Source organism: Danaus plexippus, chromosome Z, assembly GCF_018135715.1.
Source record: "Danaus plexippus chromosome Z, MEX_DaPlex, whole genome shotgun sequence".
In the NCBI taxonomy this organism is placed as follows: domain Eukaryota; kingdom Metazoa; phylum Arthropoda; class Insecta; order Lepidoptera; family Nymphalidae; genus Danaus; species Danaus plexippus.
The window spans coordinates 3,463,157-3,482,885 of record NC_083559.1 but is presented as its reverse complement, the minus strand read 5'-3'; the positions used below and the strand labels follow the sequence as shown (position 1 = coordinate 3,482,885).

The 19,729-nt window shown below is 31.7% G+C and overlaps 4 protein-coding genes across 7 annotated transcripts; all 4 read left to right on the top strand.

Annotated features, from left to right (window-relative positions):
* Positions 1–12: 12 nt before the first annotated feature.
* LOC116777734 (uncharacterized) lies at positions 13–2,346 on the top strand. Of its 2 annotated transcripts, none has more exons than XM_061526397.1 (6): positions 13–235; positions 426–563; positions 642–790; positions 877–983; positions 1,075–1,232; positions 2,219–2,346. In XM_061526397.1, the coding sequence occupies exons 1-6, from the start codon at positions 174–176 to the stop codon at positions 2,313–2,315; spliced, it is 711 nt and encodes a 236-aa protein (XP_061382381.1). In that variant the 5' UTR covers positions 13–173; the 3' UTR covers positions 2,316–2,346. The 2 variants fall into 2 exon arrangements, with proteins under 2 accessions (XP_061382381.1, XP_032527323.1); XM_032671432.2 differs by having other exon boundaries at positions 16–235; positions 1,072–1,232.
* A 1,003-nt stretch (positions 2,347–3,349) lies between these two features.
* LOC116778131 (uncharacterized) lies at positions 3,350–7,739 on the top strand. 3 transcript variants are annotated; one of them, XM_032672026.2, is made up of 3 exons: positions 3,350–4,182; positions 4,268–4,399; positions 5,985–7,739. In XM_032672026.2, the coding sequence occupies exons 1-3, from the start codon at positions 3,456–3,458 to the stop codon at positions 7,652–7,654; spliced, it is 2,529 nt and encodes an 842-aa protein (XP_032527917.2). In that variant the 5' UTR covers positions 3,350–3,455; the 3' UTR covers positions 7,655–7,739. The 3 variants fall into 3 exon arrangements, with proteins under 3 accessions (XP_032527917.2, XP_032527918.1, XP_032527919.1); XM_032672027.2 differs by lacking the exon at positions 5,985–7,739 and adding an exon at positions 4,550–5,158; XM_032672028.2 differs by lacking the exon at positions 5,985–7,739 and adding an exon at positions 5,447–5,939 and having other exon boundaries at positions 3,352–4,182.
* A 95-nt stretch (positions 7,740–7,834) lies between these two features.
* LOC116778132 (uncharacterized) lies at positions 7,835–8,463 on the top strand. Its single transcript, XM_032672029.2, has 2 exons — positions 7,835–8,095; positions 8,196–8,463. The coding sequence occupies exons 1-2, from the start codon at positions 7,865–7,867 to the stop codon at positions 8,370–8,372; spliced, it is 408 nt and encodes a 135-aa protein (XP_032527920.1). The 5' UTR covers positions 7,835–7,864; the 3' UTR covers positions 8,373–8,463.
* A 1,193-nt stretch (positions 8,464–9,656) lies between these two features.
* On the top strand, positions 9,657–11,333 carry LOC116777660 (uncharacterized). The gene is made up of 4 exons (XM_032671333.2): positions 9,657–9,821; positions 10,079–10,246; positions 10,723–10,950; positions 11,025–11,333. The coding sequence occupies exons 1-4, from the start codon at positions 9,663–9,665 to the stop codon at positions 11,190–11,192; spliced, it is 723 nt and encodes a 240-aa protein (XP_032527224.2). The 5' UTR covers positions 9,657–9,662; the 3' UTR covers positions 11,193–11,333.
* The last annotated feature ends 8,396 nt before the right edge of the window (positions 11,334–19,729 follow it).

The window sequence follows — 19,729 nt, the reverse complement described above, 5'->3', positions numbered from 1 at the left end:
TATGGCAGACTACAGCAAAAAACTTATAGAAACCACTTTATTTGTTGCCATGCCATATTGTAAAATACTTGCCAGAGTAATACTGGTACACGTAAAATAAAAATAATAGGTTTATATAGCAAAGGTGACAGTAACAAATTTTAGAATAATTTTTTTACATATCTTGATAAAAAATGGCTCACCCACAATATCCCCAAAGTAATGTATCGAAATTTAGCGGATACCATCCCGATAAGTAATCATTTACTATCATTATTATTGTTTTAAATCTATAAACATACCCTATAATATTAATTGATAAATAATATTGACTTGTATATTAATTCTATAAAAACAGGCATAAAATTTATGCTAAAACAGATTTGAAGTATCATTTTATTGCAAAACATTCTAATCATTAAACAAGTGGTTTATTTTTGATAAAGGTATGCCTTAGACGAGGTATCACCAACATTAAAAACTGACGAAAGTTTAACTCCCAACCGACCACCTTGCTTAACTCAGCGAACAATCAGCAAGTTTCTGCAGCCATTAACCAGAGAACTGGTCGAAGTACAGCCGAGGTTTAATACTTATTAAATAATTAAATATTAATTATAATACAACTGCTCAAATATATTCAGTCTAAAATAAATTTAAAGACCTACTATTGACGAACTACCTGATGCAGTAATCGAGAATATGGTGAAAAGGGACAAAGCATTCTGGGTAGACAAACCTGGTGCCAATGCTTACACTCTCCATGACGCGTATTATAACTATGGCATGACTACTGAAAAAGTTCTTCCGCGTAAGTATTTCATGAAAAATCATAGTAAATATATCCATGTAATTTTTCCATCCAATAATTTATTATCAATTTTTCTTTGCTAACAGCTCATCAAGATGTTTTTCCCCGTTCATACCAATATGACCTAGATTGTGTTAAATACCGACGTCACCATGCCTGTGATGGATTAAAGGCAAATGAAAGCGACGTGAAGGTCTTCTATTAATATTCCCTAAGCTTTCGTATTTTTATATGAGAATAACAATTTTTATATGACTAATTAATCATTATTTGTGTATCAGAAGCCTCTCGCAGCGCATTGCAATATATGCACCAGCGCCAAAGCAAGAACGGGTACCAAAAATCAGGTTTTCGGTACAGAATCGACACAAAAACGTTGGAGATATTATCCAGATGTAACGGCTACCTTAACACCTGATGAAATAAGGAAGAGGATGGATGAGTGAGTGATTGAATTCATTATAATCAGTACAAGTTGGCATCGTCACAATAAATACGGAGCCTTAACAATTTTCCATTCATAAATTTTCGCATATGGTAATATTAACTCAGATCGTTGAATGAGAAACGTGAAACGAAAAGTATGTAGTGTGATGATTCCAACTTGGACTAAGTGCGCAAATGTTTTTTCTTATGACCAATGTCAATATAATACGCACTTGAAGTGACCTAACAGACTAACACGGAATATCGCCATAAAGCAACCATTATAGGATATTTTGCTCAATGAACGTTCCCGTAGCAATAAATACATTGTTTATTATGGACAGACAATTATTCGTTCCTCTTTAAAGTAAAAAATATATATTAATTGGACATTGGCATTTGTATATTATTATATTTTAAAGAGCAAACAAGCTGCAAAGATTGCTACACACGTAGGTCATAGAAATTTATTTCCTAGACATCGAGGAATTTATAAACTAAAATACAATTTGCACACCTTGAAATTGTAATTTCCTTTGCCTTTAAAACTTTTCCTCGTTCGAACAAATCCAATTTGATCCAATTCAATCGATGCATTCAGCGAACTCGTCTCTAACTTTGAAAACTTGCAGACACTTTTGTTTTATAGCTGTTAATTTCTACACCAAAAGCTGGATTTTCTCATTAGTAATTGAAGTCAAAAACTAATTTACCACTAACTAAACAAGAGTTTAATTAAGAGTATCAGTAAATTTTTTTCACATAAACAACAACAACTCGAAAAAAAATCTAATCTTATAATAAAAATACCTAAACCTATCCATCGCTGGTACCAAAATAATTTACGGACATCAATTATTAACTATTCCTATTATACAACATTATATTTATATCATTTATATGCATACGTATATAAAATCATTTTAAATTGGTTGACAAATAATGCTGAATTCGAGTGAAGCTTGCAATAAACGTAGAATAACTAACATTTTATTATTTTAGGTTGGGTCGACCATTCAAAAATGAAGCCTGTAGGTGGTACAATAAACATTATCCGACACAAAAATATAATTGCATCATGCGAAAATTTTCTAAGTAAGTTCAATGACATCTGCTAATAAAAAATACAAACTGAATGAGCAGTTTTATTACATGCGTTTTACTGAATCTAGTTTATATTATATTGCTGATTTAATGCTATATTACTATTTCGAAAGCAATTTTAAAATTTCTAACTGTATTTAAACTATACGTTTTCCATATAAATATAGCATTGACTTATGAATAAAATCATCTTCAATGAAATTAAGTGTTGCCCTGTTTTATTGAGTTTTAAATCCAATATCGTGTATCTTCAGTGTAGCGTTGGGATAGGCTTTTTCTCAATTTCCGCAAAAAATATTACAATTTTACTGTAATTTTTATTTTATGTTCAATAATTATGTAATATTAACCATTCAATGCTTGGCCGGAATGAAAGAAAAAAAGTCTGTCAGTCAAAGCAAAATTTTCACTTTATTAAACGATTTTTTTTTATACAAACAGTTATCGATAGTCAGATTAGAACTTTTTTTCAGTGACATAATTCGTACTTAAAATTCACGTTTATTTTAACATTCAACGTGAATTTCAACTAAGCATCCAATATGATATTAGGTAAAAATTATAAATTGATGTATTAAATAATATAATCGGTAAGACACATTAAATTATTTATTTAATATATCATACAACCTTTTTTTTTTTGATGACGCAGTGAAAAATATATCTTACAACCTGTGTTTATATCGACTCAAACATAAAATGCTTTTTTGAACTTAAACAATTATAAATTTAATTACGTTGAATTATTATAAATCTAATGGGTACAATATGAAGCTTAACTAACAAAAGGCTTCTAAGCCAAAAAAATACAATAAAAGTCTCCTAAGCCGAATGATAGAAATATATTTAAAACAGAGCTAATTTCAAATATAAATTAATGTGACACAATGAATATAATTAAATATTACTTCTAAACCGATTCAGGTTTATAAAATATTAACTTTTTAAGATGAGATAAATAACGCTGTTGTTTATAACACCTTTATGGACATTAAGAAAACCGTAAACATTCTTTTGAAATATGCAAGGTTATTCTTTTGTTTGTCTATGACAATCAAAATTTCAGGTATGTTTATTAAAGGAAATTAAAAAAATATTCTATTAAAATTTGGTCCCATCCCCATACTTTATAACCATGAGTAAACAGGATGATGGTCTGTTCCTCTTAGAGGTGCTTGTTGATAAAATAGTTTTCGTTAAGAGTCCTTGTTTTTCTGACAAGGATTTCAGAACTTGTGTTAACATTGAATGTCCAGGAGTTGAGCCGCTGGAAATATGTGATGATGAACCTAACGCTTGTGTAGCCAAAAGCAGTGGTCCATTTATAAAATTGTTTAACAATGGAAAGTCTTGTTTATTTTCTCTCAAACAGAGTGATATCTCAGCAGCTTTAAATAAGTTTCCAGTACAAGTCACTGTGTATAAATCATTACCATGTGGTTGTTTACCCACGAAAATCATTATGGGAGAGTGCACTATAGACATGACAAAGGAATTTGTCGAAGCACGCAACACGTTTCTGGAAGATCCTACAAATGTCAGCTATCAAGCCCTCAAAGATTCATTTCGAATTGTTGGACCAGACGATGCAGAAACTGGCGAAATAGTTATGTTTTTACGTATATCCTGTTTCGGCAATATGATAATAACAAGGTTTCAAGGACCTGGTGGGCCACCTAACATAGGAGGAAAAAAGAGTTCTACGATTGTCGATAGATCCTGCACCCCTAGAAAAGATTACCAAAGCATGCAAGATCCTTGTGCTTGCGGAGCAGCACGGGGAATAAGCAGTGGCGCAGGTGCTGCTGGTGGAAGAGGACAACCTTGTAACGTCAGTGGCGGAACTGGTGTTTGTCCACCGGGTATAAATTTACTTGTCTGAACTTAACATTATTTTGAATTTAACAAGAGTTAATTTAAATATGCTTTTCCTTTTTTCTTTTATAGCCAGGGATCCTTACAACAGTATGCCCTGCCAGGATCTTGACGACCCATGTTATTGTTCCGGTCCGAAACAAGAGCCAAAACAACAAATGGTGTGTCGAAACACCGATCAGTACTGTTTACACGTCCCAAAAGGTTAGAGGAGTAAACTTATTGTTTTTGTTTCTTAGTTAAATCCTTATTATCGTTAGAAATTAGAATTACATTTTGTCATGTCAGAAGTAGGTTGAATTTTTGTAAAATAATCAAAAGGAATGAATGCAAGAATGGCTTTTTAATGGTCAGGTCGCAGTAAACAATTTGAAGAGATAGGCACAAACCTTGGTGGAAACGAGTTAAAGATTAAAGTTCCTGCCCATGCGTCTATAATTAAGAAGATTAGTCAGACACATTGTGCAATGCAATGTCCTTATTCAAAAGGGACAAATGATGGTCCTTGTTTGCCACCATGTGGAAAAAATCAGATAAGCCTGGCGCTACCAAGTGAAGCTATTTGTTGTCAAGGAGCAAATCCTGCTGGAACTCAATTTAGTTGCACGACAGAAGGTTGCCTTCAGGCCGTAAAGCATGGACAGCAAAGTGCTCTAGCTCGCGGTGATGTCAAACAGTCAGCACCTTCAGAACTGACCAACCAAGATGTGTTTGTGCTCAAAGTTGCTAAAACAGCCATGCAAGGAGATAGGAAATGCAAATTGGAATTAGAACTTGTTACACCAAAGGGACCTGACAAAAAACTTCCTGTAAAGAAAATAAATACATGTCTACAATCTGATCTTGACTGTGAATGTTTCGTTAGGCGCTTGAAAAAAACCAAACCAAAAAAGCAGCTTTATTGAACCACCTTATTGAACAGTAAATTAACTTTGTACTTCACTTTCGACGGAAAATTAAAAATGACATCTATGTCAATGGGGAATATGCACCGAACGGCTACGTTTAATTCTCATACTTCGTTTCATTATAAATTATTTTAAGATTAGTAGAGCCTAATAATTTAGTTTATATTATTGAATATTGGTCTATTTATATCTCTATTGTAAAAAGTACAAATCTTCTAGTTTTGTTTACCTATATATATTTTAAGAAAAATGGAGTGGCAAATTCCTTTAATCAATGTTACAAGACAAGTAACATATATAAAGTTTCTTTATATACTATACATGCATATTCCCTATTGTACAGATTGCTGTCCAACGGGAAATAAGGTAATATTCAAATTACCTACGGATTCCTGTGAATCGGGCCACAAACAACGGGCGCATTTTAAATTCACGTCTGATGGAATTGGGGACCTATCGCGAGAAGAACCAGGACAGTTGAGATCCACCACCGCGGAAGATTATCCAGGAGTTGTGTATGATTTTCCAAAGCAAGTTATTAAAATGAGAATCGGAAGAACCATGGAAATGGCTGGAAGGAAATCAAAACTTGAATATCAATTTATTACACCTGTTATAAACCACGAAAAAGTTGTTCCTGTATTGGATACACGCACTGCTCAATGTGTTCCTTACTCAACTTGTCCTAATTGTTGTCCTAGCAGCCCCAGATGTAAACCTTGTTAAAATAATATTAAATAATATTTTTGTTTCTTCTACTCTATTTGAATATAACACGGAATCTTTAATGTCATATCTTATTATTTTATGTATCTTTATAAAAATATTGCCAAATTTTTTTATCTTTTATTTATAAATAATAACTTATCGACTTATCTTAGGTAACCCGCCAAGATTGCCGAATAGCCAAGAATTTACGAATGACATGACATGGTGTAAAATAAAAAGAAAAATTCCAAACACATCCCCGTCTTTATATCTTTACAGTGATGTTGATGGCTGGAAAATAATAAAAGGACCAAAAACACCCTTACGAGTTGACTATAATACACTTTCAAGTTCTACTTTTAGAACAGAAGAGTTTGTGAAACGTATGACTCACTGTAATAATGTCAACGTTTTGGGAACTTACAATTCTGCAATGAATTTACAAATGCCTATAACTTCGTTGTTTAGTCATAGTTCATATGGATCAAGAGATACTTTCGTTTATATGACTTTGTCGAATAACCTGTATCATAAAAAATCCTCAGCAACGCAAGCCACTGCTTCTATAAACAAATGTTTTCAAGTGTATGATTGGAAAAATAATATGACCAGCAGTACCGTTTCTACATCGGATTATCACTCTACGTGCACTATGTCAACATTATCCAATCGAACTAATCAAGACTCGGAACATATTCGATATCCTAGAGTATATTTCTTTGGCCGAAAGAAAGACGAAAAGAAACAAAAAGGGATGGGACCAAGAGATTCACACACCAAAATTCACAGGACAAACCAAACTACAAACACTGCTACCAAAACTTGCGACTCTAAAACAAGCTTACAATGTTGTTCTAACTCTAATATGAAAACTTCGTGCATGACTACAAAACGATCACTGCCATCGAAGGCTTCTAAAACTGCAGCCACCTCAGTAGGATCTACTAAAACCGTCACTATAAAAGAAGAAAAACCACAAAAACCCTGTCCAGCCCTGGCAACTACTAAAGGAGATATGATGGTGACTGTTTCACATATCAAAATAGGACCGAAAGAATCTTGTCCAGTGCATGGAAGTGAACCCTGTCAAGGACCTAAGTGTGTTTTGGCATCCTCAGGACAGGAACAAGCTCCCGTCAAAATAACTTCGGTAAACAATCCAAGAAGAGGTGTATTCGAAGTTGTGGTGCGTAGGCTTACTGGCGCCCCACTAGCGAAAAATGAACTAATGCTAGAATGGACTCCACCTCCCTCTCGGCCTGCGCCATGTGGGATACCCTGTCCTTCGAATTGCTTCGCGCCAGGCACGTATCGACCATCGAGATGCAAATTAGTTATTTGCCGCCCTTCCCCTTGTCAACCTAAGTGTTCTAAAAAAAAACGCTGTGTACGACCTCCGTGTCGTAAGCCATGTAATAAATGTTGCAAGCCAATGTGTGCAAAAACATGTTTTCCCCCATGTAGACCCTGCTCTCCCCCAAGATGCTCTCGTTGTACTCCTTCAATATGTGGATCCTGCTCTCCGCCACCTTGCTCACCACCACCTTGCTTCAACCCTCCATGTTCTCCATGCAAAAGTTCTCCATGCTTGCGCCCTTGCCCTGTAGGATATAAACGTCCTCGCAAGTACCGAAGTCAGCCTAAAATCAAATCACACAAAAAGAGGAAATCACCGTGCGCAAATAGTTCACAGGCATGTCCTATAGTTAAATGCCGCAGTATAGCTGGACCGTGCATTGCCTGTTGCACCATCCCACCTATTTGTTTTCCTAGAAAAAGTTGCTCTACGCTTCCTTGTAAACCACTAAAATGTATGTCGAGCTGTTCTTCCTGCTGCGGTTAGAATAATGCCATATATATACAAAGATCTCATTTTCATACGTTTGGTGACTTCATTTCCTAATGAATAATAAATACATTACGACACATGGTATTGTTTTATTGCCTTGTAGCAAAATTAAACACTTTGTTAATATTAATAATATTTTTAATAAAAAGTTTGTATTGCAGGAATTGATGTGTAAACTTTTTGAAAATCTGATATCACTTTGACATGAAAATTAAAAGCGTCATTTTCATTCAACATATCAAATTACAAGTAGCAGCAATAAAATTTATTATTTTTAAAATGGCCAACGCAAAGGGCACTCAAGTTCAGAGTAAACCAAAAAATTTAAAATCAGAGGCTTGTCCTTGGCTCTGCAATTCAGTGCCCATTAATGTGCCAGGGCCAGGTAAAGCTCAAGCTGTTCTACATCCCGGGAAAGACGTTTTTGTGTTAAAGGTACACTTTAGTTAACATTTTTATATACATGTTTCACCTACTTATGGTATTACATTATAAGAATACTGTAAGAATGTAGTCCAGTTAAAATATGTTTTAGGTGGCCAAAATTGGTGCCAATGGCGATCGCCGATGTAAGATGGAACTTGAGCTGGTAACTCCAAAGAGCTCTGATAAAAGTGCCCCTTATCGGGTAGACACAAGAGACACACAATGCGATCCCGACCCGCCGCCATGCGGTTGCTGTAACAAGATTTGCAAGAAGAAGAGAAAATAGGCGAAAGAAACTCGTGAACCAATGGAAATTTAAAAGAATATTTTATTATATTTATCCCTTTATTTATCATAAAACTTCGTGAGTGAAACAATAGTATTGAAATAAATAACTTGTTTATAACGTTTCATTACGTATACTTATTTACATAATGTTATCCGGAGTGATAAAATACGATGTCAATATGACAAAGAAATCATTATTTAAGTCTAGATCTAGATTTGAACAGAAGCATGTTATAAAGATATTAACAATGTCTGCTCTTAGATAGACTCGGCACCAGTAAGCAGGTTTACGTATTCTATTGTACAGAAATTGTTTTCTAAGCATAATATGAAATAGTTTATAAAACATTGATAAAAATTATTTTAAAAGCTTGAAGTAAGCTTAATCCTGAATTCTAAGTACTGTTAGCACTTTTTACCTTTTATTTGAAATTAACACTTAGGTACGTAGTGATGGGAAACTGGAGATTAAAATTTTACATAAATAAAAAGTAGGTTTTGATAAATGAATCGATCTTTTCTCTTTTATAAACAAGTTATATATAACCAAACGGCATATTTCATGTGCCCAACGAATCCTTTTACAATGCTTACGTGTATTTTGCTGTGAACAAACCTCTATTAATATTATTTCCATTACACAAAAAAACATGATTTGAACTTTTTTTCTTTTTTGCAAAAATATATATTTAATGTCTATTATAATTTAATGGAAGATAACCTCTTATATAATATTGTTTAATCAGTTAACCACTATTGTTCACAATACTTTAATAATACAATATTTTTCAGACAATTTTTTTACAATGCATTGGTGGCTTTAGCGAATACAGATAAACAATTCTTACGAAACATTAATCTAATACTTGTTGCACACAACGTTAAGTAATTAAAAAAAAACCTTATATGTAAATATACGTTTAAACTGCAAGAAATGATCTTTCATCATGTATGGTAGCGCCATCTTGTAACGAATAGCAGTGAATTTAATATGAAAATAACCTGGACGTCACTTATATGTAATAGTAATTATTCCAACAAATTAAATATCATGTTATTTAAGATTATTTTTGCTGTTTTATAATTCTTTACGTATTTATTTTAAATTACTTATTCGCAGCGTAGAGCCACACCCAAGAAATGAAGTTTATTTGATTTCACGAAACAAGAATAATAACTTTATTTGAGATTTTATAATTATAAACGGTTAAAATGATAATAAAATAATTTAAATCTAGCAAAAACACGATACTTTCATTGTTTTAATAAAACCTCATTTAATATCTCCATGTCGACGAAAAATATCCGTGACAGAAGATTGATCTCACAAATATTTTTGGGCTCAAAATTATTGTATGAAATTTCAATTTTAAAAATCGATATGGCAAAAGGCCCGAGTACACGTAAACCTTATGAAGAAATAGGCGCTATATTCAATGGAAATGAGGTAAAGAGAATTATGTTAAATATAATAATAGATTAGCATAAAAAAACGTCAACAGAAAAATAGTGTGTAAAATAAGTACGAACATATTTCTGAATACGTAATCGAAAATGCTAACGCTAATTTCATTTGTTTTTGTGGTTCAAATTACGTGATTCAGCATTCAGATTAATAATATAACCTATATATATATATATATACATATATATATATATATATATATATATATATATATATATTAATATTGTGTCGCACGTTAGGTAAAGATAAGGATACCGAAAAGCACTTCCAAACCGCCGAAGCTGACACCATCTCAGATTAAACTTCAAAATCAATGTACTTGTGACGATGAAGGCTCTGTTTGTTCAGAGACGTGCGGCATGGTTGGAGATGACGATGGAGGGCCCGCCAATAGACTAAACTTCCAGGTTTAAATCTACTTTGTGCCTAATACTCTTCAAAATAAGTCACATTTCCGTGTGAAAATTATCATTGCCTTAAAATATTTATTATAATTGTTATATAGTATTTTCTAAAAGAAATTCTTTCAAGCAACCCTGTAGATAAAAGCTAGTTTATATCTTTGTATCTCTTTTATCATCGATCGTTCTCTTAGTTGTTAAGTAAGTTGTACGTTCTCTTAATTTTAAATCATAAATTATTAAGTTTTCTGTTTATAAAAATATATTAAATGAAAAATATCGTTAACATTATCAGTCACCTATATTAATTTTATATTATCGTGATGTTATTCTGAAGTTATTGTTAGTGCCAAGTGGCGTAGCGAAGCTATTGAAATTTTAAAAAGATTAAACATCAGAACTAAAAATAAATAAGTCGGCTATAATAATACGTTAAATACGAATATATCCAAATTTTTAGTTGACTTAAAATTTTCTCCCAGATCCCAGATGATATTTGCGAGGCTCTAACAAACAGGACTGCCCTCAACTCGGAGTTGATTTATAGCAAAAAAGAGGTTCACGACAATCTTTGCGACGTTTGCAACATCACGCCAAATGATGCTCCGAAAGGAGTCCAAGCACAGAAACTCCTTCATCCCGACAAAGATGTATTCCTGCTCAAAATAGGCAAACAAACAGACGAACCCAACCGCACCGGCAATATAGAGGTATAACTAAAGTAACTCTAAACAGATATGCAGTCTATAACATTGTCACATATAATTAATTTCTTTGTTATCAGGTGGAGCTAGTAACGCCACGAGCTCCTGCGAAGCTGAAGCCCGCGACTCACTCCTGTAAGCAGATACAATGTGAAGATGAAGATCTACCATGTTGTTTGCCGTGTCGTACATGCCGAGCCGTGTTCCCGAGGAAACCGAGAATAAAACGAGCCAAATGCTGCATGTGATTACAGAGACCTATCATCAACTCATAGTTGGAATAAGGGACAAAAATGTATAAAATAAATAATACCTATTTTGTCTGAACTAAGTGACATAAATGTAAGCAAACCGGCTACCGAACAAGCAATAAATTCTTCAAAACCATACCGAATTCTATTTATTAAAACTTACCTCCACAAATAGAATTAATGCAATGCAGACTTTTTACATTTTAAATCAACATAATCACTATCGATGTGTACCTTAAGTCTGCAATTTATATTCGAAAAAAAAAAATACAAGATTATATCTTTTACACGTGTTTGCCAACTTGAAATAAATCCTAATATAAGATAATGCATTTTGAATGGAACACAATAGCTTTGTCTCCATAGAAGCCACACAAACATATCGCAATGTATCTTAATACAAAAAAGAAGGGCAAGTTTATCTTAAACATCACTCAACCAATTTGTATAACATTGACTTATTGCATAAAATACCGTTTAGGATTATCAAAGAGAAAAATATTCCGTATTAAATTTAAAATTACCCACCCTACTTTTCGTAACCTTAAATCAGTTTGATAGTTTACTTATGCAGAGATAAAAACTAATCGACAAACAAACGCTATACTAACTGGTATTTTAATATAATTAAACATCAGATATAATTAATTATAATGCTTAACTATAATTCAACAAACAACATAATTAGGTTGAGATAAAATGTGAAACTGCATAGTTAAGCAAACATTTACTACCTACATATAAACATAATATATATTTACGTATATGCTAATAACTCTAGTAAATAAACACGTCGTTATTAAATGCGTTATGTTGCGAATAACATGAAAACTAGCTGAAGTCAGTATATTTACCTTACCTTAAAATATACTATGCTATAAATATAATTATTTAAAATTATAGATCTCATTAACACCCATTTTTATTTATATATTATTTAAAATATTTACTCATTATTTTCGTCCTGGCAATACACACAGCTATATAAATTTATTGTTATAATCGTGAGGGTAATTAGAGGAAGCTGGTACGACAATTATTAGAAGGACAATTACAGTTGTAACAATATATTAATAAATAATGACTAACGTATAAGTACGATTACCACAACTGTAATTCCGTATGGCTTATAGTTTTTCATTGACAAATCTTTGCCCATTATATTCGGTTACCTTCTAAGTAAGGAACGTGTTATATTGGCGATGTAAGCATCGTGTATAATAATCCATTTTAACTGTTTAAAAAATTTAATTACTAAAACATATGAATCACAGATGCATTTATGGAATATTGTTTGTAGTAAAAATTCAGTTAAAAACAAAGCTATAATAATTTCAAACTTCTTTTCGTTTGTATTTTTAACTATCTCCATATGCAGATCTCATTTCTTGAAATTAATGTAAATATATTGGTATTATACGCGAAAATAATTACTATTTTTGATTATTTTTACCATATTGTATATCAATGTTAATGTAATTGTTTTTATTTATGCATTCAATCATCTACTTTCATATATAATTATAGTTATTATCAGTTCAGTGTACATATAATTTCTGTCGGATTTAAAAATGACCGCGGCATTTGCAATGAAATATAAGACGGTCGAACTAATTTCAGTACCACAATGGGACACTTAAATTAATTTAATTTAATCTATCATCTGATAGTACCATTCATTCTTTTAAACTTATAGATACATGTTGATCTAATAATAGATGTGCCGAAGACGAACTGGATTCGTTTAAATTATCATTAATGATAACGTCAAAGTGATTGCAATTGTTAATAAAATGATATCGATATTCGATTTAATTATTTGAATGGAAAATTTTGTTTGTAGGAAAAACTCCGTTAAACTTAAACAAGTTTCATAAAATATATCAGTCTGTTAGCATAAGCAGGCATTGCGCTCTGCCCTTTCCGACCCGGATGATGCATAAATCAATACAGCCTACGCCCATGCGACCGCCTAGAAACTGTTCCTAGAAACAGTACAATTGATTTACTGCGGTCCGACCACGCACCCCCCCATTTCCACGCCACTTTGACGGAAAGAGATGCAACTACGTAATTTACACATGGAAACGCATAAGTCCATCCCTTTCTAGTTTCGAGAACATTCTATGGGTGCAGTTATTGATTTGATATCCTATTTAATTATCCCCATTCCCAAGTCCCGGTGCATCTCCCTGATAGACTACCTGGGAATGGTGTGAGTGGGAAGAAGGGGGGGCAGGGAGAAGTGGAGTTAACCCGTCCTCTGCTGAAAATCTACCTCGGATGCACCTAAATCAATACTATCCGAGTGTACAATTTATGCATATGTAGGCTTTTGCGCAGTTCGTCTCGTTATACAACGTTCGCGATTCCTTTGTCTTTGTTTGATTTTATATCGAGTCTAATATTAACGTGACAACTTAATCATAATAGGGGATGCTTTTTAATGTCATTCAAGTTTACATATGTCAAAAAAAAAAGTTAAATATCAATGAACCTCATATTACGTACACACGCTGTCCTTTTCTAATTCGTGAGAATTTTATTTATTAATTTTAAAAACATTATAAAAATTGAAATCAACTAACAATTATAAAGATATGAAACAGTCTTAGGTGTTGTTTTTAATAAATTTGCAAAGGCTTTTGATATATTTACGTCATTGTTAAAGATTACTTATATAATTAGAAGTCAGTGTATATAAACTTGTTTGTCCTATCGAGTTAATCACTTATTTAGACAGACACCTGATCCTCGGAAGAATTTACTAAAACTATTGCGCAATCATAGACAATCTCATCATAAATTGAATATTTTCCTTTTTTTTTTCTTTTTAATCATAACTAGTAACTAATTAACGCACACAGTATAAAATCTTACTTATGACCGCTAAAAACCCTCCTTCACAATATTTTTTCTTTGGTAATAAATCTAATTAAATTGAAAAATAAAAGTGTAAATATTTAAACGGTACTAGAAATTTGCAACGCAGAAGCCTAACGCTGACAAAATCGTAGAATAGAAGTAATAACAACTATACCTCAATAATTCTTTGATCAAACCACAGTGAGAACAAAGAGCGAGCCGAAACAAATATAAAATAAAGTCACCTAAAATAAATATTAAATAAAATATAAAAAATTTAATCTAAATAAAAAATAAATTTGTTAAATAAAATCGCCTATACATAGCACTAATCAATTATCATCATACGTTAGTCATCCGGTGAAGATACTGGGTGCTGCGATAGAATGTATGATTCAAATTAAAATATATATATACAAAATGATAAATTAAATTTAAATACTTATAAAATCATTCGTATTCCTAAATTTACGTAATACTATAAATGAATTCTTATAAATTTTTTCCTGCCTTGGAATTACGTAATAAGCACAGGGATAGCGTATTTTCTTAATATAATTCGTTATTAATTTTCTTACAAAGTTGAAAATATTTTCAAATAAAACGCTTCAGCAGTAAGTAAAAATTTAATTATGCTATCAAACGAATTGGTAAAAAAATCAGTATTTTTTTAAAGCAATCACATTTTTTTACTAGTTTCGGCGATGAAGGATGCCAATGAATGAACAAATGCCACACTTTTTTATTAAGCACTTTATATGTCACTTTTTGGTGACCACATATAGAATTCACGGATAGATTTAAAAATCGTGACCGATAAAGAATCTGAAACAAAAAATTTTGTTAACACGCTAGCTTAAAAGCAATAAGTAATATGCACCACTCGCTTGAGCTTATATTATCGGAATAAAATATATGAATAATGTTATCACTATTTTATTTCTACGTTGAAAAACAAACTTACCTTTTAAATAATTGAGCAAAATGCAAAAAATCAATATATTTTATATTAAATTTATGTAAATATATTGTAGAAATCAATTCCAATTTAAGACAAAGAAGCCAAGAAAAGTATGAGGTCTATCTCATTAGTCTTCAGAAAATAAGTCGTCTGTCTAAAAGTTCTAAGGTATTTTTTTAAAAGAAATTCACAACATCACAGCGCTGGTTCCGAAACTTAAATAAGACTTAGAGTGGAACCCTGAACACTGTTCTCTACCAGCGGACTGTTGGCCATTTGAATAATGTCGCCGGGAGCTAACCCCTACCACATTGCTTCCACCACATCTTATATAACCCATAGGTCTTAATACAAGTAATAAGACACTAATTGGTGTTAAAGACATCATTTGTAAAATAAAATATATAGATCGGCAAACAAACAATATAAAATCGGCAAATAGAATTAAAATTATATATTCAATGTTATAGTATAATTCTTCAGTAGACCATCCAGAAGAAGTAAATGAATTTATTTCCGCTGCAGCCATCTAGCGTTCAGGTTGAAAACTACGAAGCTTTCAACCCTAGTCTGAAAGTTTCTCTCTTCTAACGTTTTTCCCTCAATAAATCTGGACTCGGTTATGATTTGCAAAATGACGTCCTATTTCAAAAGATGGCTCTGGTGTCGAGCTAAAAGTAAATTAATTATACCTATTTAAATTTTTCATAGTAAAAGTAAGTTTTAATCATCAATGTTTAATTATTTATGAAAGTTATTAATAAGTGCTTTTATGACTGTAAAAAAAATTGTTAGACAATAATAATATATTGAAAACTACATAGATTGAAACAATGATTTTTGTTCATTTTAATATCATTTTCATTGAATCGCTTGAATTAAAGAAACAGTCACGTCATTTTTAAAAACTTTATTTTCAATATACGCTGCCCCAGCTCCACAATCTTTATATAACCTAATTATTTGATACCAAACAAATACATTATTATATTACCTTCATAATATATACGGTAGACGTATTTAATAATTAATATTGACGAATTAAATTCTGTTCGTCATACTTACGTAAATTAAAAAAAAATCAATCCAAATTTAAGGACTCTATTAACTGTGGAAAATAAAAAAGAATGAAGGGTAAAAATTGTTAACACAGATTAGCAAAAGATTGCGTGTGTTTCGAACAAACAGACGCTATTTGAGTTTGATTGTAAAATGGAGGTATCGCATTAAAGTGCAAGTGACAGCGAATCAGTGGAGTACTTGGACTAGATTATCAAGGATATTAAGCTCATAAATTGTAGCACAGCACAGTTATTTAAGAAAACTATTTAGAGCGAAGGCTCTACTAACCTGACCTTGATAACGGGACACAGAAAAGCACGCGGAATAAATAATAATTTAGCAAATCGTTCCCTAGAAAAAGAGATTCCTAAAATTTGTTAACGTAATTCCTAGATTGTACATAATTTTAACTCTCCATTACATGTTACTCCCATTTTTGTCAGATCTGTAAATCTTCATACAACTAATATTCTTAACATATTATTTCTTATTATTATAATTTCAATGAATGTTCTGTTAAATATAAAGTAACAGGAATCAAAAGAATATACGATCTCGGAATGGGGAATGCCAATAAACTTTTATAATGCGTAAATAATTTTATCTTGAATTACATCGACTTATCAACTTGATTTTTGACAGCTGCAAGAAGACATGTTCCTAAGTATTCGATTTTTGTTTCGGCTAAATAACTTCCATGCCTTCTGAGAACAAAGGTCTTGACAGATGGACACCGCTGAGTTATCGTTTTTTAAGGTTATATAACTTAAAATATACAATCAGCATTAGCAATGCTTTAACCACCTGCGAATGTAAGGGAAATTAAAAAATAACATATTCTTGTGAGTTTGTATATTTATCCCTTACAGAATGCTCTCTTTTTAAGGTGTTTCTGATATGAGTTTAATTGAGAGTACACTTACCATTGTATAATATTATATTTTCTTGCCATTAAACGAGCTAATATTTAAAAAGAAATTAACTAAAAATGTCACCTGGGGAACGCTAAAAGGGGACAAAATATTACCTTAGAAACTGAATGTACAACAAAACATGCCAAATGAAGTCATGCGTAGGGACCTAAAGGTAATTATATTTTCATATCAAAGCTAGTACAGATGTCACACAACTTAAATAAATGTAATTAATTTGACAGTATTGAATTCAATGGTCTAAAAAAGAACGTGTAAATTAAAATTATTTAAAGTTTATAGTCTTCGTGATGTTTCGTTCAGCATTTTTCAAAAATTTGTATATTAGTGTGTGGCTATAGCATGGTGTAGGGTGATATAATATTACGTCAGCCAATGTATGGCATGCGATGTTGCGTCAGCTGACCCATCTGCCATATACCGTATCCCATAAAGAGTGCACACGGGCCTATAGCAATGCTCCAAAAGGAATTGTTGCCATTGTCATCAAATACTCTTATTGTTTTCTCTTATTATTATCACTTACAAAACACTGATGATTTTTTTAGCCTGTCAATATCTGAAAGATTTAATTTATTTAATATATTCGGCAATTTATTACCGTTTCTAGTTTTAATAGTATTTTATTTACAAAAACAGGCTCCTAAAAAATACAGATCGGGAATATTTCTGTCTAGACCTAACTGACTGTATGACATAGAATATGTGAAAACAAATTTCTCATTTCTAGCTTCAATAATGGAGGCCTAGTTTGTTGAAGAAGTCAATTGATCAATCAGGCCATTTAATTTCATGTTTAAGGGCTGACTCGGTCGATATTTTAGAATGGAAAGGAATTCTTTTTTTAAATATAATTTAATAAACGATATATCACCTTTTTTTTAAAATATAAAATTGTCAGCCGGTCTTTATATTAGTAGATATTACGACCTGGAAATGTCTAGGACATACTTTCGAAGTAACACATTCAATAATAAATACGTCTCGTTATCCCGTGTGTGGAAATGACAAAGGCTTTAGTATGAATAAGAAGAACTTTCATTAGGCCACAAATTAAGAGCAAATAGCACTAACTTGAGTGTTTACAACTACTTAAAAACAATACTAGTAACCCTATGACAGACTTGGTAACTCAAGTCAATTTGTAATTTGTAAAGGATGGTTTATATTAAATGAAACTTGCACTTGTTTGATGAACTGAAGTCTGTGCGTATTAAGAATGAATGTAAAAGTATTTTTTTATATAAAAGAAATGCTAATAATATTAATAGGTTACAATTTTTTTTTATATTGAGTAGGAAGAACAGAATTACGGATGACTAGATTATAACGAAAATATTAAAAAAAAAAAACTATTTTAAGTTTTTTCAACTTGCCACACTCGTAACTCATCTGAATCGCGGTGAAGAATTTTTTAAGGTAGTTAGGATCATAAAAAATCAACGACTTTTAAATATGTCAGGCTTTATTCAGAATTTTCAAGACGTCCTCCAAGCTGGTGTTGTATACAATCTATAGGATGAAACAATCTTAGCTCGCTCTTCAGTTGCCATACCACAAATTTGCACCGTCAAGACAAAAATAGAAAACTTCACACTTACAGTATCAACGTAAGCAGGTACGAGATCCTCTATACGTGTGTAGAGTATTAACAGAAAAATAAAAAGTCACGAAATACATATTTTGTTTACATATTTAATTAAGTTTCTCTTTGTTTTATTAATAAATTAATTCCACTGTAATTATTATATCCAATGCCTGACCTTTAACGACTGTAATTTAGATAATTTTATTGTTACAGATAATATTGTAGTCGTTCTCGGTTGTAAAAATATTTATTAATGGAATGTTTATATTGAATTATGAAATTCTGTGTAGCGAATTTTTTTTTATTTAATAAAATATTGACCTCAAGGTCAATGTAAGCTTATACGCTTGCTGTCATAAATAAACACATTTATCTTCATAATATTCATTATGAAAGTAAGCTAGTGAATACACAGGTGTGGAAGTGCACATAAGGCCTTGAATATAACGAAGGGAAGAGTCTTTCAAGCGAAGCAATATACTCACTTATTATCTCAAATCAAAGGATGGCTTTAAAAATATAACGGTAATTAGTTATTTTAATATGACAATCAGAAATTAAAGTGTAAGCGATTACAAAGAATACAATAATTTTCCCTTAACCACTTTAACTATATGAAACTTTCATTCTTAATCAAAGTGAGTATAAGCTGAATGGGTCCGTATATCTTAAAGGCTGCCAGTTATCAGACGGTGTTCATTGCGAAAAAAAGTGTTTATGACTTATTTTACTATATTTATCAATCGCATATGACTTCATGAAAATGTCTCGAATAGAAAAAAAACCTGAAAGCCTTGCATTTAACACACCAGTATGCTTAGGACAAGTTTATATAAACACACTAAATACGAATCTATTCCCGTTTTTTATTCCATGAGCTACTTTAATATTATAATGTTTCTTGTTTGAATGAAAAAAGGGTTAACTTTCCGTATGTAGTCTGATTATACAAACTTGGGTTAAGCATACTGTATTTTGAGTTATAAAATAGCTCAGTTGTTTAAGATTTGCAAAAACTTCATATTAATAAAATGTCATAAAATTCACTTATTTGTGTTTTACTTCCTACGTTATTTTTCGTATGGCTAACAACACCGCCAGATAATAATTATAAGAAATTAAATAT